The 25,736-nt window shown below is 57.9% G+C and overlaps 3 protein-coding genes across 4 annotated transcripts; 1 reads left to right on the top strand and 2 right to left on the bottom strand.

The window, feature by feature from the left end:
• Positions 1-13,900: 13,900 nt before the first annotated feature.
• On the bottom strand, positions 13,901-15,567 carry LOC117640000 (brachyurin-like). 2 transcript variants are annotated; one of them, XM_034376141.1, is made up of 6 exons: positions 15,423-15,567; positions 15,253-15,313; positions 15,034-15,175; positions 14,642-14,814; positions 14,223-14,461; positions 13,901-14,110 (listed from the first exon to the last, which is right to left on the bottom strand). In XM_034376141.1, the coding sequence occupies exons 1-6, from the start codon at positions 15,462-15,464 to the stop codon at positions 13,937-13,939; spliced, it is 831 nt and encodes a 276-aa protein (XP_034232032.1). In that variant the 5' UTR covers positions 15,465-15,567; the 3' UTR covers positions 13,901-13,936. The 2 variants fall into 2 exon arrangements, with proteins under 2 accessions (XP_034232032.1, XP_034232033.1); XM_034376142.1 differs by having other exon boundaries at positions 15,450-15,479.
• A 471-nt stretch (positions 15,568-16,038) lies between these two features.
• Positions 16,039-19,049, bottom strand: LOC117639985 (cytochrome P450 6k1-like). Its single transcript, XM_034376121.1, has 7 exons — positions 18,671-19,049; positions 18,430-18,585; positions 18,163-18,336; positions 17,666-18,089; positions 17,354-17,596; positions 16,897-17,148; positions 16,039-16,815 (listed from the first exon to the last, which is right to left on the bottom strand). Exons 1-7 carry the CDS (start codon positions 18,806-18,808, stop codon positions 16,634-16,636), a joined length of 1,569 nt encoding a protein of 522 aa, XP_034232012.1. The 5' UTR covers positions 18,809-19,049; the 3' UTR covers positions 16,039-16,633.
• Positions 19,050-20,568: 1,519 nt separating this feature from the next.
• Positions 20,569-25,515, top strand: LOC117639986 (uncharacterized protein C1683.06c-like). The gene is made up of 7 exons (XM_034376122.1): positions 20,569-21,675; positions 23,672-23,850; positions 24,097-24,226; positions 24,301-24,475; positions 24,549-24,665; positions 24,826-24,968; positions 25,117-25,515. Exons 1-7 carry the CDS (start codon positions 21,655-21,657, stop codon positions 25,441-25,443), a joined length of 1,092 nt encoding a protein of 363 aa, XP_034232013.1. The 5' UTR covers positions 20,569-21,654; the 3' UTR covers positions 25,444-25,515.
• Positions 25,516-25,736: the final 221 nt, after the last annotated feature.

Here is a 25,736-nt window from a genome sequence, read left to right as displayed (position 1 = left end):
TGTGTGCGGCCACTCTCGGCAGCCGACTGGAGTCGAAGCGAGGCGGAGACCAAGTCTCCGCTGCCGCGCTGCCGCCAGCGGTCCCCTCTGGTCCCCTCCCTCTCCCGGGCGCGCCGTGCCTTCGCCGTGCCGGGCCGGGCGAGCGCCACAGCGCCCCCCAGCGGCCGAAGCCAGCACCGCCGTCCAAAACAGACTCACACTCACGCCCCTCCGGCCGGGCCGGCGCAGCCTGGCGCAGCCCGTCCCGGCGTAGCCCGGCGGTCTGACCTTACTCAACAAACAGCTGGTGGCCTACCGGCAAGGCTGCCGGCGCAGGCCGCGCGGCTCCACTGCTTGCAGCAGACAGAGACCGAGAGGGACAGAGAAGGACAGAGAGACCGTTGTGTCCTCGATCGCCATCCTTCCTCCCAGGACGGGGCGTCAAAATGGAACATGGTTTCTCACGCGCGTGCAAACTATACAAATAATCCGGACTCGTTCAGTCGGCCGGGCGACTCTGCACGCACCGCTTATCCGCACGCGAAGTCCATCAGGACCATCCGCAGCAGCGCGGCGCTTGACTTGCCGACGATTGAAGCTCGAGCAGCCCTGGGGGACGCCGCGGCCACGACCGGACACGACACACGCCGCCGTCGGCGCCGTCGGCAAGGGCGTGGAGATGGCGGCGTCTCTCCGTTACGGCCATTGCTTTCTTCTTTTTTGACCCACGGAGCCACTGCCTCGGCGGATCACACTCGGGTGTGCGCGCTCCAGCCACCACGCGAAGGCTCGATGAATGTGTGAGTTAGTTAGGCCATTGTCAGTCGCATCGAACGAGGCCATCAAGCGCCCCATTGGCCACTCCCAGTGTGATACTTCTCTTGGACGGAGCTATGAAATATCTGCGCCTCGCCTCACATCGTTCAGGAACTAGTGCTTCCACCGCAGGCGAGCGCCCGGGCGGTAGGCAACCCAGCGCACCGGAGTGCGGCGGGTCGGCCTACGCTGCAGGCGTTTCGTCTCCCTCTTCTTGTGCAATCGCACGCACGTCATCAAATTGCACTTCACCGTGGGGCTTTTGTGCGAGCGCGCGCCCCGGCTGCGAATTGTTGAGTCATGCGCAAATCATTTCGGCTCCCGGTCAATTTATGCGACCCGTCCGTGTGTGTGAGCGAGCGTCTGTGTGAGCGTGTTGCGTTGTGTAAATGTGGCTGTTAGGTCAACCCGTGGGCTTTGGGTTTTGGGTACACTGTTTGGCGGGAGGGCTTAACTCCGTGGCTGGAGAGGCAGGCTGTTTTTTTGCAAGAGCCGCGGAAGCGCCGGGCAGTCGGCCGGCGGGACGCACACACCCACAGCCGGCACGACGGACGTCCTGAAAGTAAATCCAGTCGTGAGACTCAAAGGGTGCCGTGAGGTGCCTCTGAGGTGCCTCCGAGGCCGGCCGCGCACGCCGCGCTGGGAACCGTCTTAGCGTATCGATTTACGGCGCATGCCCAATTGTTGGGCCGAATCGATAGCGAGGGGAAAGTGATTACGGAGTGTAAGGTAAGGTGCGCTAGTCAAAGCAGATCGTATTTTAGTTACGTTGGCGTCCGCGGCGGTGGCGGAGTGGGAGGGGGAGGAGGCACTGGGAGTCGAACCACGATCATTCCAGGAAGAAAAAGGAATCGGTCAGTCGAGTTTAAAACGATGTGACTTTGAACCCACAGGATAAAGGAAATTAAATTTGAGTAGTATGGACTCCCCATGCGCACGGGCCGCCATCTTGACTACACCCCGAAAAGTGGCATCTTGTCAATGGTCTCGATCGTAGCTGATTTTCATCGTGGCGTGGAACTCTCTGGATCTCGGTATGAGCGTCTTGAGGAGCAAGATTACACTTTTCGAGTAGTTTACCACAGACGTGCGCCCGAAATTAGGGCGCGGCTCGGGCGTGACTTAATAAGAAGCGACGTCAAGGAAATGTTCCACAGTTTGCCAGGTCACATGACCCGCCGATACTCAAACTGGACCTCGCTTGATTTATGCCGCTATAGAGACATTCTGGCCTGCCGTTGTCCAGCCGTGCAGGCCGCGTGCGAGAGAGACAGAGAGAGATGCAGGTCGCTGCAGGGCGCTGCCGCCACACAATGGGCCGTCCAGTGAGCCGACAACCCGTCTCTCTCGCACCCTCGGACCGGTCGGGGAGGTGCGACAGAGACGGCGACGGTCGCGGCGGGTGAAGCCGTTTTCGAAAACACTCGGACTGATGCTGGGGCGGGACGGGACCTCTTGTTAGTTACCCACAGCCGCACACACACATGCACACACACACACACCTACTCACACAATACACTCAGCCACACACCGCGGAAGGTGTACTTTGACTGCTGCATGCCCAGTGTCGTGACATGGCGCCTCTGTGGTTGCGTCACCAATCCATCTTTTCTTTCTTTCCTTCTCTCTATCTCTCTTTCTTTCGCTAGAAGGTCCAAGGAGTGCACTGAGGGATCTGTTTCGCTAAAGGAATGAACTCTTTGGTCTCCGTAATCAAAATGCGTGATTTCATCCGTTGAGCCAGGCACACATAATTAGTGGACACTGGCCTACAAAGGACGGAAAGGGGCCCCGAAAGGGAGAATCCCCTGGCCCGCCCGGCCCTCCGATAATCCAGTGCCTTCAGTGCAGCGGTACTCCGCTCCCATTTCCAGCGATGCGGTATTGGTTGGCCCGGCCACGGCCCGGCCGAGCCAAAGTGACATCACTGGGAGGGGGGCTTTAAGGAGGTGCATTCTGCAGGGCTCGGCAGGGCTCGGCAGGGCCAGACGCGACGATGCAGGGGCACACTCACTCACACACACACACACGGCGTGCAGCAGGGCCAAAGCACGCCAAATTCGTGCTGCCCTTGTTTCGTTTGTGTGTCCTAATGATGTCCCCGATCCGCCCGAGCAAGGCCCCCTCCCCTCCCCCCCTCCCCCTCCGACTCCCTTTGCTGCACATTGCGCTCTGTATCGGAAGATGCTCACCTCATCTATACCGGCCGGAAGACCGGCCGGGGCCCTGTTTATTCTCTGCTCGATAAAAATTCGATTTCTTTTTCTGGTTGGTTGTTTTTAAGTCCCTTTGCATGACTTCATATTTTTTGCAGGATTTTAATCATGGACTCTGCCCGAGTTCCGAAATTGCAAAGGAATCGCGCCCTCTCGAGCAGTGACCAGCGCACTTTGCCCTGCTTGCAGTTTCTTCTCGTTCCCTCTAGTTCCTTCCAGTTCCTCCTAGTTCCCTCCCTTCCCGCCTCGTGGCGCTGCTGGCCGCGGAAACGTTACCGAGTTGGCGAGGAAAAAGAAAAGGGGGGGGAGGGGGGGCGAGGCAGTGTTGCAAGACAATAGGCCCTGCACCATAACTCTGTACTTAAGTCTGCCCTACGTCGGGTAGCCAGTTCGGTGACAGGCAGGCCTCCGGGTACGCGCGGACCGCGGCGTGGCTTGGCGCGGCGTGGCGCGGCTACCTCGGCCCGCTAGCCCGTTGCTTCCGGCAACCAGTACATCAGGTCACGTTTATTCGGGGAGGGTCGGTCCGGTGACGATTGTTTCGTCGAAGCGTTTCCTATTTCATAAACCTGGACGTGTTTATGGGGAACGGAAGGAAGCAGGGAGGCCGTGCTGCGTCGCTCTGTCTCTCTCGCACCCCTGCGGGACTGTGCGTGCCGCCCCGGGAGTGCGACCGAGACGGAGCGACCTCCCGGCATCAGCCTGGTGGCTGCGGCAGGCTGCGGCAGGCAAGCGCGGAGGTGCGAACATTTCCATATTGATTTACCGTCAGGGACGAAAAGGACAAACGACAATCCCCGGGCAGACGCCTGCGAGGCTCGGGTCGTACTGTGTCGGCAGCAATCTCTAGGAAAACACTCGAACATGTGCAGATGTTTCAGCTGGACTTTACTTCAATTTTCGTCCTTCCAAAATTTAAAAAAAAATTAGTGAAAATTTAAATTAAAATTTAGTTTTCCAAAGAAACTTTTTTTCTACAAAAAAAATCCCATTATTAATTCGTGAAAAAATAATGCGCCTCGGAGCCCTTGGCCTGCATAATGCATCGTGGATGCACCGAGGCCCGGCCCCTCTCATTCGGCAAAGAGAGCAAAGTGCAGCAAAGCGCAGCAGAGGGGCGAGCCCCGTTCTGTGCTCCTTTTCCTGTGACCCCGAATCCCGTCATCGGTATACACTGCGGCGGACTGATTCCGAGAGTCGTCGCTCTGTCTCTCTCGCACCCACAGGGAGTCCCGTGTAAGGTGCGAGAGAGACAGAGCGAAGCCTTATCACGGCGGCCCGGCATTGTTACGGGTCGGACCGCACGTAATAAAGAAGGCCGGCCTATCTCGGCCCTTCCGTAACGAGTCTTATTTTGTTGCATGCAGTGGTATGTTTAAAACGCGCGCCCTTTTGTGTGCGAGTCGAGTCGTCTACCGGCTTGTGCTGCTTGTGCAGGCCTGTGCTTGCGACGCGCGCACCCGTCCTACTATTCAGCGCCGCTTGTGGCTCTGCCTCTCTCGCACTCGTGGCGCACCCGTGAGGGCGCGAGAGAGACAGAGCGACCCCCTGCTCTACGCAGGCCAAGGGGTCGACGTGACATCGTCGCGTCGACGGAATTGAACACTGATGGAGTCTGTTCACAAGCGTGTGCTAAAACGACACTTCTAAAAGTGGGCTTAAAAAATTCGGGTCGCAACACAACCCCACCTTTTCGGTTGTCAAACAAAGTCTAGTATAAAGTCCGATTTTTTGCGATTTGTCGACCGTGGAGGGGACGCAACACGAATACAACCTGGTCCCCTTTCAATTTCAGCTGGCTGGCCCTACCGGCGACTGCATCCGATATTATTTAAATGTGACGAAAGCGTTATGCAACGGTGCAGCGAGTGTGTGACAATGCAGACGTTATGACCCCATAATGTGCATCGCAGCGAGAGCAGCAAGACTGCCGCCCCCTGCGTCCCCTTCGGCCGAGCCCTGGCCGAGGCCTGGCCGTACCGGACTGGGCCCGGCAAGCCATCCTCGGATTTGGAGCCCGCGCTGCCCGCGCAGCACAGTCAGTAATGGTCTGCGGATCGCAATCAGGCGCGTCCGGACATGCTCCGCCGAGCCCCGCCACACTGTGGGCAACACAGTGTGCTTTCGGCGTCCCGCCGCGTTCGGCCATTTCGAGCGGAAAAGTGACCAGTCTGTTCAGAAAATCATCGGTGGAGCAACAGGTCGTCGGGCGCTGCGCGCTGCGCCGCGAAAAGGCGGGCATTGTTGCTTGTTCTAGCGTCGTTGCAGCCCCACACTGCATAAACCGGCTGCTATCTCCGCATCGCCTCCTCCACCGTATTGTTTAAATTAGTCGGCCGCATCGCGACCATCGAGCGAGTGACCGCTTTTCGACCACAAAACGACGCCGACGCGCGCAACGTCGTGTTATTATCGGCGCGCGTAATGGAACGCTCCCCGAGCCGCGGCGCGGCGACCGCTTGTGACCGCTATTACAAGGCGCTGGCTCTGTCGGCCGCAGACCGCGCCTGCAGGTGTAAAATAGTCGAAGGGCCATCACTCAGCGCGATGATGAGACGGTCCAACGGCCGAGCGCGCCGAGGCAATGGGTCAGGAAATAAGCCGGCCGATGTGGAACGCGCCCCTGGGAGCTGCGAATAATGGAACGCACCCGATTCGTCTGTCGCGCGCGACTTTACTTTTGCATATTGCGTCGGCCGCTTCGCCTGCTTCGCCTCCTTTGCCTCTGCTTTGCCGGTGGGCGGTGCGTTATGCAAGGATGCATTGCAACTGTAGTGTTATAGTGCCGAGTTGAAGCGCGAGCAAAAATAAATCACGGACGCGTCGCGCGGCCTGCCTCGTGGCGTGAGGCAACGTGTCGGTCAATTGCCTATCAATGTGTTCATTTTGGCGCGTCCCGTAGGGGAGTACCGACTTGGCTGGAGACTTGAACGCCCGTGGAACACGGGGAGGAGTTTGAACCGAGATGATTCACTGGGAACAAGCGAATTTCCTTGAACGCTTCAAGTTCCAGAGTAAAAAATAATCAGTGTGCAAAACTTGAAAAAAATTTATTTATTTTCTGTCGTCTGCTTGGTTCTAAACATCTCATCTTCGCTTCAACAAAAACCACGAGGGTTCGTCGACCCGACGACATCGGGATGTCACGTCCTTTGTTTTTTTCGTCCCCTCTTCCGGCGGGGCTGAATGATGAACCTCACGACAATATCGATAGTTTCGATAGTATCGATGGGTAACGACAGGTTGACGGGCTCGGCAGTCGATCCGTCAACAGCCAATCCACATCAATGCGACACCGGTGTCGACTCTGTCAGCACCGCGGAGAAGACACTCTCATGCGGTACGGGTTGGCAACTGCTCGCCGACAAAACCAACGTTAGAACTGAGGCTGGACGGGATTTACATTTCTCCTCTACGAAGGTGTGCATGATGAGCGCCTCGTTAAACTGTTTGTCGCCCCGAAGTGGTGACCTTCCAATTTCCTCGCCCGTTTTGGATGATGGCCCACTTTGGGCGCTTGGTGCGGTGCGCCGCGCGGCGAGAGGCGGCCGACTACACCGAGAGGCGGGATTACAGAGTAGCGCCGTACCGGCAACACAAACTACGGCTAAGTTCGGTAATCTGGTTACTCGCATTGGAGTTACGCCCTTCGGAATGGACTGGATAAAACACTCTCTTCACACCAGGCGCCGGGGAGGGGATGGGGGGCTAGGAACAGTGCACTGTTGCTCGTTTGTAAACGTCTTGTTCGCTGTGGTCCAAGCTCACTGATCCTCCCCGCTGCGTCCAAAACCCTGAACAGAGACGGCAGACGAAGGCGAGAGTGTCGAAAAGAGAGAGAGAGAGAGAGAGAGAGAGAGAGAGAGAGAGAGAGAGAGAGAGAGAGAGAGAGAGAGAGAGGAGAGAGAGAGAGCACCGGGGCGGACAGATGCACACAGACGACCCGTGTCCGGATCGGGTTCAAGAATTTTTGATGGATGTGGTGCAAGGACACACGAAATGAGGCATAGGGGGCCCCACAACAAATTTGTGTCCGTGTCTGATCTCTCTTCCAGTTTTCCTCCCGAAACTCCGGGGACACGGGTCGGCTCGTATTTCGTGTCACCTCGTCGTGGTCAATGCACCCTCTGATCGAGGGAAAAGGCAAAGTTTGGGTCCGAAAACAACCTCGTACAGCAATAATCAGAAACCAAAACTGCCTCGTAGAAGTCAAACTGTTTCTGTTTCTTTTTGTAGGATGACAGTCAGGCTCGGACTGGCCCCCAAAAGGCCCCAGCGGATAAGACCGCAAAAGGCCCCCGATCATCATTATGTTTTTACCCTTCATGACCAACTTTGTGAGGCTACCGCTCCCAAACTAGTTGCGGTCAATAGCCTTCCCGATACAGGGCATGAAAGAGTAGGGTCTTAAGAATACTAGGACGTCGAGGGAGGCCTTTTACGGCTACTAGATTGGACACAATGGCCGCCCAAAGTCAGCAAAATCAGCAAATTTCCGAGATTCGACCACTTTTTGACCAACTTAGTCGGAAAGTCGTTGCGGTCAAAGCCAAAATCGTTGTGGTCAACGTCTTCCCGATACAGGGCATGAAAGAGTAGGGTCTTAAGAATACTAGGACGTCGAGGGAGGCCTTTTACGGCGACTAGATTGGACACAGTGGCCATCCAAAGTCAGCAAAATCAGCAAATTTCCGAGATTCGACCACTTTTTGACCAACTTAGTCGGAAAATCGTTGCGGTCAAAGCCAAAATCGTTGTGGTCAACGTCTTCCCGATGCAGGGCATGAAAGAGTAGGGTCTTAAGAATACTAGGGCGTCGAGGGAGGCCGTTGACCGCAATTAGATCGGACGCAGTGGCCGCCCAAAATCAGCGAAAACGGCTACTTTCGTCCTATATATACTAGGACTCTTTGACCGACCAACTTTGTGACGTTACTGGCCCCAAACCCGAAAGGCCCCGGCAGATTTTTCTGCCTGTCTGCCCTGGCCAGTCCGAGCCTGATGACAGTCTATCCAGCCAAACCGCTGCCAATCAGGCGCTGCATCTGACGCTACCTTAGTTATGTCTTTTTGTTTATTTTTTTGCGAGTTCACTGGTTCTGGTCCTGCAGCAGCAGGCGTGAACTACTACACCCCGAAGGCTTGGCGGCACCGTTTGTTCTTTTTTCCCCGTCCGCACGCGGCTCTCCTTCGGTAGTTGTGAATAGGGAACACACATCTTCATCGCGCTATCTGTCTGGTCGATCTCCGCCTCTCTCTGTCTTTGCTACGAGAGTTTTTCACCCGCTTTCGGGCCGGCGTCGGTGCCCGTGGGGCCCGGCCGTCCCACAGCAAAATCGGCCCCTTGAATGATGGCCGCCTTTACAACCACATCCGCGTACTCAGGAAAAAAAATAACCAAATATGCCTAATCTTAAATAAACTCAAATAAACACAGGATAAAACACCTCTGTAAAATAAACACCTTTGTGCTGGACTCTCTGCGGGATGCTTACTGCAACCTCATTCCTCATATTGATTGAAACTCTGCCATTCATAGCCGGAAGGGGGGGGGCGCTTAGTTCCTGCAGTTTTTGTCACAGAGGCCCCCGTAAGAGACAGGAAAAAGTTTAAGTGCCCGCAGATTTAATCTCGGCGTGCATTCATCTCACGGAAGCTGGGCCACCGTATCCCCACTCCACGCGAGCACACACACACACACACACACACAACTCGCTACACCACACGACACCTCCGGAGGTGCGACATGTGTTCCTAGCGTCCGGTAGCCACCGGCACGGCGATCAAGTTGTCAGCGACCGTACCATCCTGTTTCTGCCTCGCTGGCGGTCGCTGGCGGGGCTCGGCCGGACCGGGGCGCTGCTGCCAGGGAAGAGGCCTACACATTTATACGGACCCGTTTAGCGTCACCAATTATTGTCACCGAGTAATCCGGTTACCACCCGATACCCGGTGGGAAAAGCACGAAGGGGGAGCCGCGTCGGGGATTTTTGTCGTCCGTTTTGCAGTGCAGGAGCGCCCGGCAGGTAGGCAGACCCAGTGCAGCCCCGTTCGACGGGACGGCCTACCCTGCGAAGCGCCAGGCGCTCCACTGCCGACTCAGGCCGTCCACTCCGCGGGATCGGCCACAATACGTGCGACACCACTGTAAAGCCCCCCCCCCCCCTCCAGGGCACTGGGGAAACAATGCGACGTCTGGTTTACAAGCACCAATGCCGGCACTACCAACATTGTCCTGCCGCGCGAACGGCAAGACTGTCTCGCAGCGTTCTAGTCGTTCAGAGCTGCCAACTCACGTTCGATCAGCAACGATTCCCACGCTCAGGCTGCCCCACTGAAACAAATTTGTCCGCATTAAAAAGAAATAACATGGTCGAATGATAATGGGGACTCCAAACTCGGGCACGTGTGGGGCCTGGCGGTGTAGCACGGCAGCAAAAATGATAGTAGTGAGTGACGTAACGCACGGCGCATTACGGAGCCATAAGGCGACCCCCTGTCAGTGAAAGTGTTGCACGGTGCGACCCCGACGGGGATCGCGCACGAGTATCAAGCCGTTAAGAAAGCGAATTTGCCGTTCGAAACGGACGACGCCGAGGCAAGGCGGCTGCGAGCGTCCGTCCCCCAGGACGGCGTCGTTCTAGAGCGAGACGATTCAACCCTCGGTGGACGTGCGACGTCCCTCTCCGCGCGTCGCTCTGTCTCTCTCGCACCCTCAGGAGTGCGAGCGAGACGCAGAGTCGCGCTGCTCGGCTCGCGCGTCGCAGCCATTACTTTCACCCGCACTTAAATAATGTGGCCATCGCGGGTTGTATTGGTCTCATTTCTCGGGCGGACGGCGGACCGTCAGTCAGGGCGACACCCTGCACGGCCTGCCCCCGGCCCGCCCGCTCCGGAGCCTCCAGGGCCTCCAGGGCCGCCAGGACCTCGACATGCCGACAAGCCGCGGCACCGCTTTCGATCGCTTTTGCTTTTGCTTTACGGGGCCTTATTTTTAATTACGCTGACGCTGTAAAGCTGCCGAACTGACACGGGGTTTCTAAAGCCGCCACCGCGCTGTGCGGCCGAGCGTGCGACTGACTGACTGACTCACGGGGTCACCGGTCCAGCCGTCCACCTGCCACTGCGTCCAACGCGCGCATTCACATCATAAAGTCCGCCGCCGCCGTCGTCAACCTCTCGACTCCCTAATTTAACGATTTTCCCGCGCGATTTAAGGTCGCCGGCTCGCCGAGAGAGCCACTCGGGGCCACAAAAGTCGGAAATCAAAATTTTAAACCTCCGTTTCTCCCGCGGGTCGGGCTCTCACGTGTCACTGGCCGCAGCGCCGCGGCTTGCGAGACGTCCCGGGCTCCCCGAAGTCCGGCGTGGATTTCGTTACCTTTTCGGCCCCCCGCCGCTCCAGTACGGCGCGCCGCGCCAGCCGGTCGGAAGACGAGGCAGCAGGACGCTTCCGAGCGGACCTCTCTCTCGCACCCACGCGGGACGCGCCGTGAGTGCGAGAGAGACGGAGCTGGACCCCCCGCTCGCAGTGAGTCGGGCGTGCGGTCAACGCCGAGAGTGACACGAGGGAAGTCCCTCTCCATACGCCACCCAAGGCCGCGTTATGAAATGCGGTGGCGGGAAGGTCACTGCCGAAATGATGAAGTAACCCAAAACAGGCGGCCGGGCTTGGCGTGGGCGGCGACGGGCTCGGTGTGGATAGGCATTTCGAGCAGACCAAGCTGCACCAGCAGCACCAGCAGCGCCACGGCGACGTAAAGTGAACGGTTCGCTGCGAGCGGCAGGGCAGCAAGCCAGCACCTCCACTGCTTCGCCTGGCTTCGCCTGCTTGCATTTCGTTGCGTTTCGACTGCCTGCGTCGCTGCGTCCTCTCCTCAGGTACCTGATACCCGCCCCGCGCAGCCCCGCGCTGCCCCGCCCTGCGTCACGCCCTCCCTCTCGCTTCCGCGCGCGACGCGCCACGAGTGCGAGAGAGACAGCGCGCTGGCCGAGCAGCGCAGAACAGCACCACCGTGTCATAACGGCTCTATCGCGCGGCCGCATCGCAGCAACAACATTGTACCTGTACAACGCCAACAACAACAACAACTTTGTCCAGGATGTGCCCCGCAGTAGGCCGAACAGTGGTTCGAGTGTCTCGTCGCCCCATCTCTCACCCTTACGGGACGCCCCGCGAGTGCGAGAGAGACAGAGCGACGACTTCGGCCGGTGGAGCGGGCCAAATGCGTCGCGCGTCGCGCTGAGTTGTGAGTGCCTTATGACGAGGAAATTCAGGAGGAATGCGGGCAGGCCAACTCTCACGCGCTCACACACACGCACTCACACCTTTTCGTATTTGCGGTTTTGATTCGGCCGATGCATATCTCACCCCGCGGTAACCGGTCCCTCGTCCAGCAGACTCATTCCGAGAGTCGTCTTCTGTCTCTCTCGCACTCGTGCGGGGCGTCCGGCACGGGTGCGAGAGAGACAGAGTGACGAGAACGACGCTGGGAATCAGTCTACGGCCAGGCGCAGCGCTCACCTACGCGCGGCTCTCGCGGAGTGTCTCGCAGAGTGTCGCTCGGGCGCACGATCCGAATGGACCGCCGGACGGAGCTCTCTGGCTCTGCTTTGGCTCTGCTTACGACTCCGGCAGTGTCCGCCCGTCTGTCCGTCTGTCCATCTGTCTGCCCATCCATTCGTCCGGCCGTGCGCCCGGCCGTCGTCCGTCCGCCGCGGAGACACATCTGTTTGGCTGCGCGCTGCGCCGAAAGAATGGGGCCAGGGGGTCAGCCGCACGTCAAGATCCTCAGGACCCTCAGGACCCTCTTCGGGACGTCCGCACAAAATTATCTCACCCTAAGGGTCCCGACTCGGCCGCCTCGGCCGCGCCGTCGCTCGGAAAGGAGTGCGGACGCGCACATGCAGTCGGCTGGTCCAACCTGTGCCTCTCTCCTGGCCGCGTGGGCTGAGGCGCTGCATTCGGAGCGAGCGGCCGGAGTTCGCCGCCCGCTGCCGGCGTTTTTCTTTTTTCAAAATCCTGAAAATTGGCGTTACTCTTTGGTTGTTTTTCGTCGCGGGCGTGCCGGAGTGCGGTGGCGCTCCTAAATAAGAGATGCGCGGGCTGCTCGCTGACCCAGTGTACCAGTGGGTACCCAGTGCACCAGTGTGCCCACGGACTTGGTCACGGATTCCCCGATAGCCCCGCGAGTCCTGGCGCAGCCCTTGTAGGGCGTCCTGGACGGCCCTAGGCTGCCCCGGCCCTTGGCTAGGCTGCCCTAAAACAAGCAGCACGTAACCAACCCCAAACTGCGCCACCACCGACCCCCACGGCCTCCAAGGTGGCGGTGGCATTTCACGCCTCATTACGAAAGGGAGCGTCTCTCTCGCACCTTTCCATTTTCAGACTTCAAATTTCTGGAAGTTGACGTTACACAATTGTGTCTGGAATATTTTAACCCGGAGAAGGCACTTTCCGAGAGTCGTTTTCTTGGCTCCGTCGCGCTCATGGGGCGTTCCTTGTGGGTGCGAGAGAGACAGGCCGATCGCCTTCTAGTGGCGCAGCATTATCGCAGTGGACGCACGCAACAAGAAGAGGACCCGCGAGCCACGAACCACGGCACATCCATCACGATGCAGTTTTTGGCGCGCAGCACCCCCATTTTGGCGCGGCTGGTAAAGTGGCCCGGTCCACCAGCCGGCCGATTCCGGAGAGTCGTCGGGTCGCTCTAGTCTCTCTCGCACCGACACGCACCGCCGCACGAGTGCGAGAGAGACAGAGCGATGTTCGCTCGGCCGGTCCACCCTCACTTATGTAGGTCTGCGGGTTGGGTGGCCCACGCGGACGTGCCTCGCGTGTGTGTGAGTGTGTGTGAGTCTGTGTGTGTGTGTAGTGTGTGTGTGAGTCTGAGTGTGTGAGCGTGAGTGTGTGTGTGTGTGTGTGTGCACACGAGCTCGCCTTATCGCCGTCCCGCCATCGTGTCTTCCTCGCACGCCCCGGCCGCCCCGGCAGCGCGACAGAGACAACCCTTCTCCGCGGTTGCCAGCGGCGAGCGGCCGAACGGTGTGTTTTAAAATGGCCAACTGTCCCGCGGTGCGTAGCCCCGCCTTCGCCGCGCTTCGCCGCCTTGCCGCTCTGCCCTTGCGCAAACATTTCGCGTTTTTATGCAGAGGACGCGGTCGGCATTGCACAACCGCGGGGCGCCTCTCTCTCTCTCTCTCTCTCTCTCTCTCTCTCTCTCTCTCTCTCTCTCTCTCTCTCTCTCTCTCTCTCTCTCTCTCTCTCTCTCTCTCTCTTTCTCTCCCGCCCGACGCCTCCCTTGTCAGCTTCTGTCGGTTTGACAAAGAGCCCAGCCGATCCTCCCACGAACCCCTCCCTCTCTCTCTCTCTCACTCACTCTCAGATCAGGCGGAGGCTCATTTTTTTCCGAAGGGGATTTGATCCCGCAGGTTGCTGGGTCGGTCAGGTTGGCCGGGGCACGCGGCAGGCGGATGAAGACATAAGCCGATGATTCCGGCGGCCCGGCGATGATGCTGCTGCACTGCGAAAGGAAAGGTGGAAGTGGAAGCTCTGAGCTGGGGCCTGCCAAAACTTCTCTGGGGTCTGGGGGAAATTTCTCTGGGGCCTGGCAAAACTTCTCTGGGGTCTGGGGAAAACTTCTCTGGGGCCTGGCAAAACTTCTCTGGGGTCTGGGGAAAACGTCTCTGGGGCCAGACAAAACTTCTCTGGGGCAGCGGTCATTCGTGAGGAGGCGACCCTGCGTCGCTTCGACAGTCCGAAGGCGTCGCGGGCTTCGCGACGCGCGGGGTATGGCTGCTGCCGTCGAATGGGTTGCCCGCTCACAGGCGCTCGATTGACCAAACGGCCTCCCAGGGACAGCACCGTGATAATGGAAACAAATAAAAAGAACAGTGTGCCGCCACGGCTGGGTGTATTTGCGCGCCTAGTCTTCGATGTGGATGCCGGTGGTCTCCTCGATGAAGTCCAGGAAGGCCGTGACCCTGGTGAAGCCCTGCGGCATGCCCACCGTGCAGCCCTCCAAGGACACGAAGGACGTGATGCCGATCTGCACCATGGTCTTGCCCTGCCGCACCACCAGCGCGCCGCCCGAGTCGCCCTGCAAGAAGCACGAGCGTGGTCTGCCAGACAGACGTCGCGCTGTCTCTCTCGCACTCATGGCGCGTGCCGTGCGGGTGCGAGAGAGACACCGTCACCGACAGTGGACCCACCTGGCACACGCCGTGGCCGCCGTCGTCGCTGGAGAGGCACAGCTTGTTGGCGATCATGGTGTTGCCGTACACGTGCTCGCACACGGCGTTGGCCACCACTTTGAGGGTGGTGAACTTGAGCATGGGGCTGTTGTGGTCGGCCAGGTCGGTGGTCTTGCCCCAGCCGCTGACGCGCGCCTCCACGCCCGTCCAGTCCACGGTGGCGGCAGAGTAGGAGGGCAGCGCCACCGCCTGCACGACTGCGACAAAGTGGACGTACACTGTAGACTGGTTCAAAGAGTCGTTTCCGTCACTCTGCCTCTCTCGAGTTCGGGACGCCCCACGAGAACGAGCGAGACACGACTCTGTGAACCAGTCTCCAGTTCCACAGAACAACGCCGCAAAGCGGCACTCATGAAAAAGTTTGGCGGCAGACTTACAGATGTTGAACTCGATGCTGGTGGGCAGCTGGAGCATGCCGATGTCGTTGTCCAGGAACTTGACGTCGTACCGTGGGTGGAGGAAGCGCCGGTTGGTCTTGAACCTCTGTCGGGACGCCTCGTGCCCCTTGGGCATGGTGAGCGCGCCGACCACGACGTGGAACTCCGTCAACCTGAGCGGGGAGGGCTTCAGTGACGAGGCTGAAAGGTTGCCTACCCTGCGTGCGCGTGCACTGACCGTAGGGTCGCCTACCCATCGGGTACACTGGCCGAAGAGTTGCCTACCCTTCGGGCGCGCTGACCGAAGAGTTGCCTACCCATCTGGCGCGCTGTCCAAAGAGTGGCCTACCCTTCAGGCGCGCTATGCTCGGGCTATACACTGCAAGACTCACGGGTCGACGCAGTGGCCGGCGGTGAGGATCCAGGTGGGGGCGATGATGGAGCCGCCGCAGAAGAAGCGGTGCTCGGCCAGCAGCGCGGCCTGCCAGGGGAACTGGAACGGCGCGGCATCGCCACCGTCGATGATGCGCACGTCTGCCGGCAACAACAACAACACTCGCGAAAACAACAACAACTAAAGAGAGGGCGGCGCTATGTTTGCATTGACTCACTGGACCGCGGCTGCAGCAGCGCGCGCGCCACACGCGGCGGGGCAGGCGACGCGAGGCACACCTGGAAAACGCGGTCGCAGAAACGTGAAAAAACAAAAACAAAACCCCGCGGGCGGCAAGTGTCGAACCCGCCACCGAGCCTGGACGAGAAAAAGGGCGTGCCTACTGACCGCGAGCAGGACGAGGCAGGCCGCTACCTGGAAGAGCTTCATGGCGACTGGCGTGGTGTTGATTGAATCAGTGCCACCGGTCTAGATTATCGAGATGCGATGCTCCGATAACGACAACGCCTGCAAACAATGTCCCGCCTGGCGACCGCGCATTCCGCGGCGACGCAACTGGTGTAGGCAACCCCCAGGGGATAATCAGTGTACGTCAAGTTGGTGATCAGTGTATTGATCAAGAAAATCCGACATAATCACTATCATACTTTTGTAGATTCAGTCAGTCTTTGACCAACTTTGGGTGGCCGGAGTTTCGCCTGGGAAAAGACGCAGACCGATGCGATCGAGATGCAAAGGATGCAATTGTCGCAATGGCGCTCGCGCCGCGTGCTTCCGATTGTCCGACGGCCTCTGCCGCGCGATTTGGGTGGAGTCATTTTGGGTCGCCTCGTGAGTGCGACGGAGACAGAGCGCCGACAAGACTCTGTCTGCCGATAAGATTCGATTCAAGAAACCCGTGGCCTGATAGGCGAACGACACCCGGGCAGCATGGTGGTGTTCATTGCGAGGAGGAGGAGGAGGTGGTGGTGGAGGGTCCGTTGCAACGGTTAGAGCAAACATGTTCGTAAAACAGCAGTGACCACTTTATTTTTTATCGACACTATGTACAATGGCCGGCCAGCGTGACCAGTCTCCCGCGCACAAAAGATTCACTCCCAGTTATGGCACTAAAAGCTTGTCGAGTGCCTGTCGCAGACGAAAAGTCAGGAACTTCCGTTCCATTAGCACTAAGCACACACCGAAAAGAAAAGTGCGCGTCTCTACCCCGCGTTTGAGAATCCTAATGGCTATTTTTCGTGCGTGGGGTATTCACGCAAGGCCCTTCCCCCTATCTACAATATACAATATTTCCCAATACTGTGGGATCATCACAGTTAATTTTAACTATCTCAGTTCAGAAACTATCTTACTCTTACATTCTTTATCGAGAAAGATAATTATGTACAGCAGGTACTGAGTGCTTTTTTTCCAGCCCACACCGAGCGGGGAAACCTCTAGTCATTCTCACAGTGTTCGGCGAGAATTAAGGAAAGGCATAATTGCGTTCGGCATTGAAATTGAGAGACTAGGTCTCAACCTGAGTGTCTCATGCAAACAGGCCCTCCAGGGCCAGTCTCTTTGGCATACTGAGCGCGACCGGCTGGTCGGCTGGCCCACTACACGGTGGCGCGCTTGGACCGGGCCACGAAGGTGAGGTTGAGGGGGTACTGGGGCGCGGTGGCGAAGCTGCGTGGGTGGAGCTTCACCTTGTCCACGCACTGGGCGTTGGGCACCACGGTGAACTTGGCCAGCAGCGTGACCAGGGCCGTCTTGATCTGCGCCACGCCGAGCCGGGCAGCTGTAAGGCCACGGTAAGACAAGGTTTTACTTAAAAACAAAATTGTTCGCAAAAATACAAATTGATTTCCACTGTTCTTACCGATGCAAATGCGCGGTCCGTCACCGAAGGGCAGGTAGACTTGCGACGGCCGGGTCTTCTTCTGCTCCTCGCTGAAGCGCTCGGGGTCGTACAGGTTGGGGTTGGGCCAGTACTTGGGGTCGTAGTGCAGGGCGTGGATGGGGATGACCACGCGCGTGCCCTTGTCCACCGTCACGTCGGTCAGCGGCACCTTGCGCGTCACCATGGCCTCGCGCGACACGAAGCCCAGCGGCGGGTACATGCGCAGCGTCTCTGCAGGACGAGAAGTAACCGTCAGGACTCGCTGGAGCAGGCCCGGCAGCCTCTGAGACTGCAGCCCGGCAGCCTGGGGGCTCCATACTACTGAGACTGCAGCCCGGCAGCCTGGGGGCTCCATACTACTGAGACTGCAGCCCGGCAGCCTGGGGGCCCCATACTACTGAGACTAGCCCGGTGGGCTGGCAGCCGCGCCACTCACCGCTCACACACTTGTCCAGGTAGGTCATACTCATGACGGACTCGTAGGAGATCTTGCCGTTGTGCTCCTTGAGGGTGCGGTCCACCTCCTCCAGGGCCTTGGCCAGCACGGCGGGCTGCTTGGCCATCTCGTAGAGCGTGAAGGACGTGGTGCCGGAGGAGCTCTCGAAGCCCGCCAGGAAGAAGACGAACACCTGCGCGGTCACGTCCTTGATGTCCAGCTTCTGCAGGTCGCCCGAGACGGCTGGGGGCGGAGAGGGATGGTTAGCACACTGTCAAGTGCCAGGGGCACTGCACAATCCCAGGTACTCACCCTCATACTTCTCGTCCTGGCTGTCGACCTCCTTGTCGGGCGCCACGAAGCCCTTGTTCTTGAGCTGGATCAGCAGGTTCATCATGTCGGGCCGCTCCACGTTGTTCTTCTCGCGGTACTCCACCGTCTCCTCGACGATCTTGGTGAAGAAGGCTTGCGAGTCCGCGCTGGAGAAGCCGGTGCGGACGACCTTCCGCCAGTCGTGGCCGAAGAGGGCCACCAGGGCCCGGAAGAAGTTGGGGTAGGAGGGCTTCACGGCCTCCAGGGCGGCGTGGAAGAACTCGGAGTCGGGGTTCTTGATCACGTTGCTCTCGATGCCGAAGACCACCGAGCAGATGGTGTCCACGAACAGGCGGATCATGAGCGGCCGGGCGTCTTCGGTGTGCTTACCGCCGTTAGCAGCGATCTTCTCCGACAAGTAGTCCTGCCGGAACGCGAACGGTCAGAGACGGACAACACCAACAAAATTGAATCGAAACAGTTAGGAGGAAACCTACGGCCATGTTTTCGGAGCACTTGTTGAAGGTGTCGAACATGTACTTGATCTTGCCGGACGTGAAGGTGGGCGCCAGCTTGACGCGCAGGTTCCTCCAGCGCGCCCCGTGCAGCAGGAACAGGTTGGAGGCCAGAGGGTCGGGGTTGTCTGAGTCCCCGCCCCGTCCGTTGAAGTCCTGCAGGGAGACAAGCACCCTGTTATACTCCACGACGTAGGAACGCCCTGGGAACTCCCTAGGGGCACACTGGAGCGCCCTGAGGGCACTCACCTGGAAGTCCTTGATGAGGACGTGCTTGATGACCTCGGGGTCGTGCAGGTGCAGCACGGGGCTGCCGAACACGTACGAGCCGGCGATGGGCGAGTCCCTGAACTCGGAGTAGATGCGCTCCGCGATGTCGCCCATGCTCTCTTGTCCCAGAAGCAGCTGGACGAAACGAGCATTCGGTTTGACTTTCGTTCACACACAGCGAGCGGGACAATCCCAGTCGTTGACGAAGGGTGAGCATTACCTTGGGCACCGACAGGCTGACGGAAGCCGGTGGTCCCGGCACGCCTCTCCTCTTCCACACGGAGTACCTGCGGTCCAGGAACAAGTAGAGCGCGGTCGCCAGGACGCTGACGACGCCCACCAGGATCAGCACCAGCATCGTGTGGCCGCGGAGTTCTTGCAAACCGTTCAAAAACGCACTGCGCCGCTTGCAGAGACCGCACTCAGGCACTTCACTCGACAGTTCTTGTTGCAGGACTTAACGATCTTCAGCGCACTCAGTCCCGTCGATCAAAACAACAGCCACCGCGTGGCGCCACTGCACTGTGTACCAAGTGACAACACTGGAGCGGCTGTCCGTCCCAGGAGAAGACCGTCCTCGCACTGACCGGCCGCCGCGACCTCGCTCGCGATTTAAAGGGGCTGCCTCGCGGTGCCGCGGGTCGGGACCGGCAAGGGGAAGAGAGAGACGGAGAGATAGAGAGAGTGGCACCGCGGAGGAGAAAGACGGAGCCGAGGCGCGGGGGAGGCGGAGAGAGGCAGGCTCCGCGAGGAGGTGGCGGAGAGAGATGGAGAGATGGGTGCCGGTCGGTGCCGGCGGCAGGAGCATCGTGCCATAAGTGCGATGATGACCGGCAAGTAGTTGGACTAATCCCGCTTCGAGCATCGAGTTTTGGAACCCACTCATGATTCTTGTTATCCCTACTGTCAAACAGAAGAAAACGACGCAGAATATTTTCTTAGGGAGTGGTTCTTTTTGTGAAGTTTAGCGCACTCTCTGCACTTAAGGTACGAAAAGGAGGTCACCTGCCCTCGTCTGGTGAGCGGCTAGCCGTTGCGGTGGGAGGAGCAGACTGCTATCACGCCTGCTGAGGGCGGTCCTCGACACGCTAGTGGCAGATTACAGAGACCTGTGTCTTTTTGAGTAATTGATCGGATTATTTACCCAAAGATATAACAACAGTTACCAGGTCTCATTTCTAAATTTAAAATGCCTCCTAGAACCCCCTATTGCCCACTCTTTTCTGTGACTGCGGGGGCTGGAAGCACCTGAGGTGCGCTGGAAAACTTCCACAAATATTGTCGTGCGCGGCACGCGGCGCGTCCATTCTGACTCAGCGGTTCCAGCCGCGGCCAAGGACGTCGGGGGCAGCGCGTTCAACGTCTGGCGGCGCCTGGCGGACAAGATGATTGGTGGATCGACGAGGGGTCACGAGAATATGGGTAATTAATTCCGAGACGGTCAAAAACAAACAGGCGGCGCCACACGCGAAAAGTTTCGCTGGTCACTGCTCCGACCAGTGGCAGTGACCCACATTGTTGTCAACTGATACAGTTTCCCCCAGTCACGGACCGCGCGGTGCCTGGGTGGCGGCGTACACTCTGCGTCTCCCATATCGCCAGAATAATGATAGCATTTTCAATGTGTCTCGGAGGATGACCAGCTGGGAAAAGGGGCAAACGATTACATGCGAATTTGGGGCGTGTCCTCGCCGCACGGTATGTTGTTGATGCTGCCTACCAACCGGTTCTTCTCGTATCGGTTAGAGCCCCGGTCGCCGAAAACGCACTGTCACATGGGCGCTTGGCTTGGTGTTAAAAGGCTTCGCGGGTGATGGGACCAAAAACAGTTTCAGCTCACGCAAATCAACTGTACCGTCTAGAAGCTGGAATCGACCCCAAGTAACCCAGCAAAAGTGCACGCTGCTTGTGTAACCCAAGTGTGTGTGGACTTGCCGATAGGTGTCTATGGGTATGGGCGCACGCGGGCGAGGTGTGGTCAGAGGCCTGACCGGTCGGTCGCTTCTCGTCCGCTGCTTTCGAACGCACCCGTGACTCGCTGGATCTGGCCTGCAAACAAAAAGAAGAGCCGGCACGCGTCTCGAGCAGCACCTCCGCGTCTTTGCCGTCGCCACCGATTATCGCAGGCGCAGCGCACTACCCAGGTCTCACTGGTCAATGCCTCTGTGACGCGCACGCACCAGCGCACCAGCTGGCCGCCACGCTATCTGCCTTTGCAGAAAACCGCCCCCTGCTAAATGCCAGCTAACTAACACGACTGGCAGATAGCTTGCCTAGTAATCAGGCGTAAGCCGGCACTGCTGGAATAGTCTGATTGTCAACGGCCTGTGGCCGATGCGTTCACCTTAGATGTTTAGGAACTAGGCACGAGCCTCCCTCCCGGAGCCCTGGCTCGGTAGAAGCTCCAGTCAGTATTCTAACAATCACAGTAGCAGAAACACGTGAGCCCTCTCCGCCGAATACCCCGTCCACGAAAGCGTCCGCGTGTGCCAAAGAACTCAACCAACCGCCCCTCGCGTGAATCGAGTCAGGAAGGAACGGCCTAGGGACTACTATCGGTCTTATCAGGCGTCACGTCATGACCCCGAATAGGGCACCTCAAAACAATCAGGCCTCTTCACCGCCGTCGACATGGAAGAAAGATACCAGGTGTGCACCCGTAATCGGGGCCGAAGCAATAACTCAGTTGAAGAACCCTATTTGGTTAATTCGCCCCCGGGTGATACTTGACTATAAATAGATTTTCTAGACTCAAACAAATCCCGAATCCTAGTGCAAACTGATTGAGTCAGCTGGTCATACAAGTAATGGATATGAAGCTATCCGGAGTTGGAACCCCTAACTTGAACCCCGGGGAAGGATCCTTCTAGATCACTCAGTGCAGGAGGAGCGGAAATTTTTCTGCAGTCCCGTTCTGCGTAAGCCCCCGGGTGATCCTCGGGACAGTACACGCTCACGTCATAATCAAAGCTCGGCGGCCCTGGAGGAGGAACTTGTCGAGGAGCTCGAATTCGGTACAACGTCAGAACGTCTCGGACGGTGGCGGCGCGGCCAAAGGCCGGCAGTGCGGCTATTTGGCGTTGGCAAGCCTGCCCAGACCCGGCCGTGTGAGCATCGAGGTGCTCGCGCCTTGCTCGCGCCGCAGTGAGGACGGACGGAGACGGAAGGGCCGGCGGCCCAGCGACAAAGACACACCGAGCACCAATGAGCACCGTCCGCTGCCGGGTGAGTACCAGCGTCGCGCAGCGTGGCGGCACGCCCAGCGCCCTCTAGCGAGCGCGCTCGAGACGCCGCTCTCGAGGACCCGGCCGGACAATTCGGAGGGCGGTGGAGGAGGACCCGCCGTTTGGAGGTTAGTCGCACACGGTTGCGCAACGGCACGTGTCCTTATCACCGTGTCCCCAGGACATCTAATTGCGCGAGGCGGCACAGAAAAACATCGATGCTCGAGCGTCCGTTTGCTTATCTCTGCCGCGACGATTGCCGCCGGCGAGGCGGGCGGAAATGCACGTCTCTGATGCTCGCTGCACTCTAAAAAATATTGTGGTAGAAATCCTATAAAAGTATCGGACGCATTTAACCTAATCGGTATAGGAATTTTCCCACACAGGACATGGTAAATTTACCATCTGCCGATATGGCAAAAATCCTATACGTGTTGTTAGGTTTCTACTATATTAGGGTGTGGGAAAACTACTACACCGTGTATGGTAAAAATCCCATACGAGTTGTGGGATATTTTCGTTCCGTGATGTGGTAAAACTCCTATACACACATAGGAAGTCTTACTTTGAGAAATAGTGATCACGTCCCGAGAGATCATGGCGCCAGCGCCACTTCAGTTGGGGAAGCATTTTAAAAATTGAAGTGGGATTCTGTCTCCGATAGAGGAAATGACCCACCCAAGAGGCAGTTCAATCCACTCCCGGGCTCTGTACCTCAAGGCGGATCTTGCGTGCACCCAACCTAATGGCCGACCGCAGTCGCCAGCGAGTGCCAACATGGACAAGCGTTTTTCTCGACTTTAGTGTAATATTTTGTTTAAAACTGAAAGCCAACGGCTAGGACTGACACTTACTTAGGCAACAGATGATATAGTTGTCGAAAATTATTTACTTTAGTAACATAAATCGGAAATACTTAGTGGTGAACGGGCACGGCGCTCCAAGCGCCGACTAGCGGCAGGTTTGTGCAACCTGACGTCAGGCGGCTGACAGTGGACCATACCCTTACCCACAGCTCACCTTTTAGGTACAAGGTAACTTAACAATAGACGATGTCAAAATGCTTTGGAGCGCTACGTTTATTTTCAGCTTCATAATAATATCACTTTAAATTTCGCAAGGATTCAAAACCATGGCTCATCTACATGAGTCGTTCTGAGTTGCCGCTATTTTCAGAGACAAACCCATTTCAAGTTTTAATGAAGAAGTCAAAATTATCTAAAACCGAATGTGATAATGGGGCAGAACAAGATACAAAATAAGTTTAAACCGGTTTTAACGAATCGTCTACTGCCAATTTCTATTAACGGTTTGACGTCACATGAGCTTTTCTTTACTTTTCTCTGAGCACCTTTGTCGCCTTAGTCATTGTGCCGTTAGCCTGTTATGAATATTGAACGTCTGTCTTGGTCCCCTCTCTTCTGAAAAAATATTTCAGAATTTGTTTGGGATTCTTACTAATAGGTTGTAGGAAAAGCAGTATACAATGGCCTGAAGTAATAGGATTTCTACCAAAAAGTGTAGGAAAAAACCAAACATGAGTATAGGAAATCAAATTCCTATACTAGGTTCGGATTTTTACTACACCACATTGGCAAAAGAACGAAAAGCATAGGAATTTTCCAAATCACGTATAGGATTGTCGTTTCCCATACCGAAGTTGGTACTTTTACCATACGACAGTGTAGTAGAAATGCCATTATTTTTTAGAGTGTGTGCACCTATGTGCGCCACCGCCAAAACCATCACCAAAGAGCGGGAAAGCGCCGGCATGTGTGTGTGTGTGTGGGCGTGTGTGTGTGTGTGGCGCCGTGCCGCCTCAGAGGTCAAGGCGGTTACCTAACAAAGTCTACTGTGCGGAGCTAATGGCGGGATCACGCCAATCAAATGTCTTCTTTATTAGCACTGCATCTTGGTAACGGAAAGTACAGTACTCTTTATCGAACACTCTCTCTCTTTCTATTTCCCTCTGAGAGTGACTTGATAATATGCTGCAGGCGCGCTGGCTGACCGCGGCGGTCGTGGCGGTGTGGGCCGTGTGCCTCACCACCCTGGCCGTGCTGGCCTCGGTGCTGGTGGAGGCCCCGGACGTCCGCGTGCTGGTCATCGACACCGACGCGGGCGCCGACGACGCCGTCGCCATCCTGGAGCTGCTGCGGGCCGAGGAGATGCACATGTGAGCGGCCCCAAATAATCCCTTATCAGTCGACTGCGGCTGGTCAGTTTCGGATCGGCTGCTGGCGATGACTCGACGGTTTGATAACTTTCGATCAAAACGCGTATTGAAACGAAAAGAAGCTTCCTTATCGGGACCGGCTGTAACAGTTGCAAGTCACTGTAGCCAATTTTTCCGAAGGCGGTCGCCAAGCAGTAACCTTCCTCAACGAGTCTGGATCCTGAAACTCCGTCCTGTTTCCCGCAGAGGGCGTGACTGGACCGGCAGGCGGCGGGAGACGCGGGTGCTGGCCATCACCTGTGTGTTCGGCAACACGGGCGTGGAAAACGTCACCAAGAACGTGCTGGCCACGCTGGAGACCGCCGGCCGCCAGGACGTGGGTTCAAACACCGGACTTGTCGCCGCCGTTGACGCTGCCGCTTGAATCCGCTTCCACGTGTTTTTCCGCAGGTGCCCGTGTACACAGGTGCGGGCGTCGCGCTGCTGCCGCCCAAGCCGACCTACGACTTCTACTTCGGCGAGGACGGCTTCGGCGACTTCCTGCCGCCCGGGCCCCCGGACGTCAACAAGGTGCAGCCCGAGCACGCGGCCGCGGCCCTGGTGCGCCTGGCCAGGGAGCACAAGGGTGAGTGGAGCTGAGGAGGGAATGCCCCGCGGCCCGGCCAGGTCGCCCGGGTGACTCTGTCGCTGTGTTGCAGGCCAGCTAAGCCTGCTCTGCATCGGCCCGCTCACCAACATCGCCCTGGCCGTGCGCCTGGACGCCGCCTTCCTGGACAACCTGCGGGACCTGTTTATCCTCGGCGGGGCCGCGCACGGTGCGTCTCGCTCGGACATACCCCGCGCCGCCGAAGCCTTTATCCCGGCGCGCGGAGTATAGAGGCGGCAACCGCAGCGGCGCGGGGTATCTCCACTCGATGACTCAGTCACGGGGAAGGCTCACGCAACAACAACAAAAACAAGGAAAATGCATTGCAGGGAACGGCAACTACAAGCCAGGCGCCGAGTTCAACATGTACTCGGACCCGGACGCCGCCATGATCGTCCTGGACGCCGTCCCCACCGACAAACCGGCCTTCTTGCTGTCCTGGGAGACGGCCCTGGACGCCGAGCTGCCCGTCGTAAGTGGTTTTCTTCCCTCGTGAATTTCTGTTTCCAAACTCGGAGACTCAGATTTTTGTATCTGGCCGAGGGCAGGCTCAAAGTCACGACATAAGGGCGTACGCTTCGTACCCTGTACTTTTTTTAAACTTGGGACTGGTGCTGCAGGCCTGGCGGCGCGACGTGCTGGGCGCGGCGGGCACCGCGGACGTGGCCTTCTTGAACCGCGCCGAGGGCGTGCTGCTCGCCACGCTGCCCACCTGGAACAGCGCCGACGGGCTGCTGGCGGCGCACATCCTGGACGCGCGCGTCTGCCCGCCGGGGAAGGCCGTGCGCGTGGACGTGCTGTCCGGGCAGGGCCCCGGCCGCGGCGTGTCCCTGGTGGACCACTCCAACACCACGCGCCTCCCCGCCAACGCCGTGCTCGTCGAGAAGCCCGACGTGGCCGCCTTCCAGAGGCTGCTGCTCCGGCTGCTCGGATCGAAAGGGTCCTGAGACCCTGTCGTCGACATCGAAGATGAAGGAATGAAAGCATTAATAAATATAAAACTTCTTTTTTCAATTTCTCTAAACAGAGTTTTTGGAGGTCGCAGACTTTTTTTTCTAAGTTCTTTTCCGGATTCCGAGCTGTTTACGAGGGACCTGGTTTTTTCAAGGGTTTGCGTTACTCTCTCCCTATGTCGTAACCACCGCCACTGCCACCGCCGCCACCATCTTCCCAAACGGAAACGGGCCAGACCCACTCAAAATTTGAAGCGAGTGTTACACTTTGGTGGTGCGGTTTTGTT

The sequence above is a fragment of the Thrips palmi genome, unplaced genomic scaffold (genome assembly GCF_012932325.1).
Source record: "Thrips palmi isolate BJ-2018 unplaced genomic scaffold, TpBJ-2018v1 HiC_scaffold_12, whole genome shotgun sequence".
NCBI lineage: Eukaryota > Metazoa > Arthropoda > Insecta > Thysanoptera > Thripidae > Thrips > Thrips palmi.
This window is presented reverse-complemented; position numbering and strand designations above follow the sequence as displayed.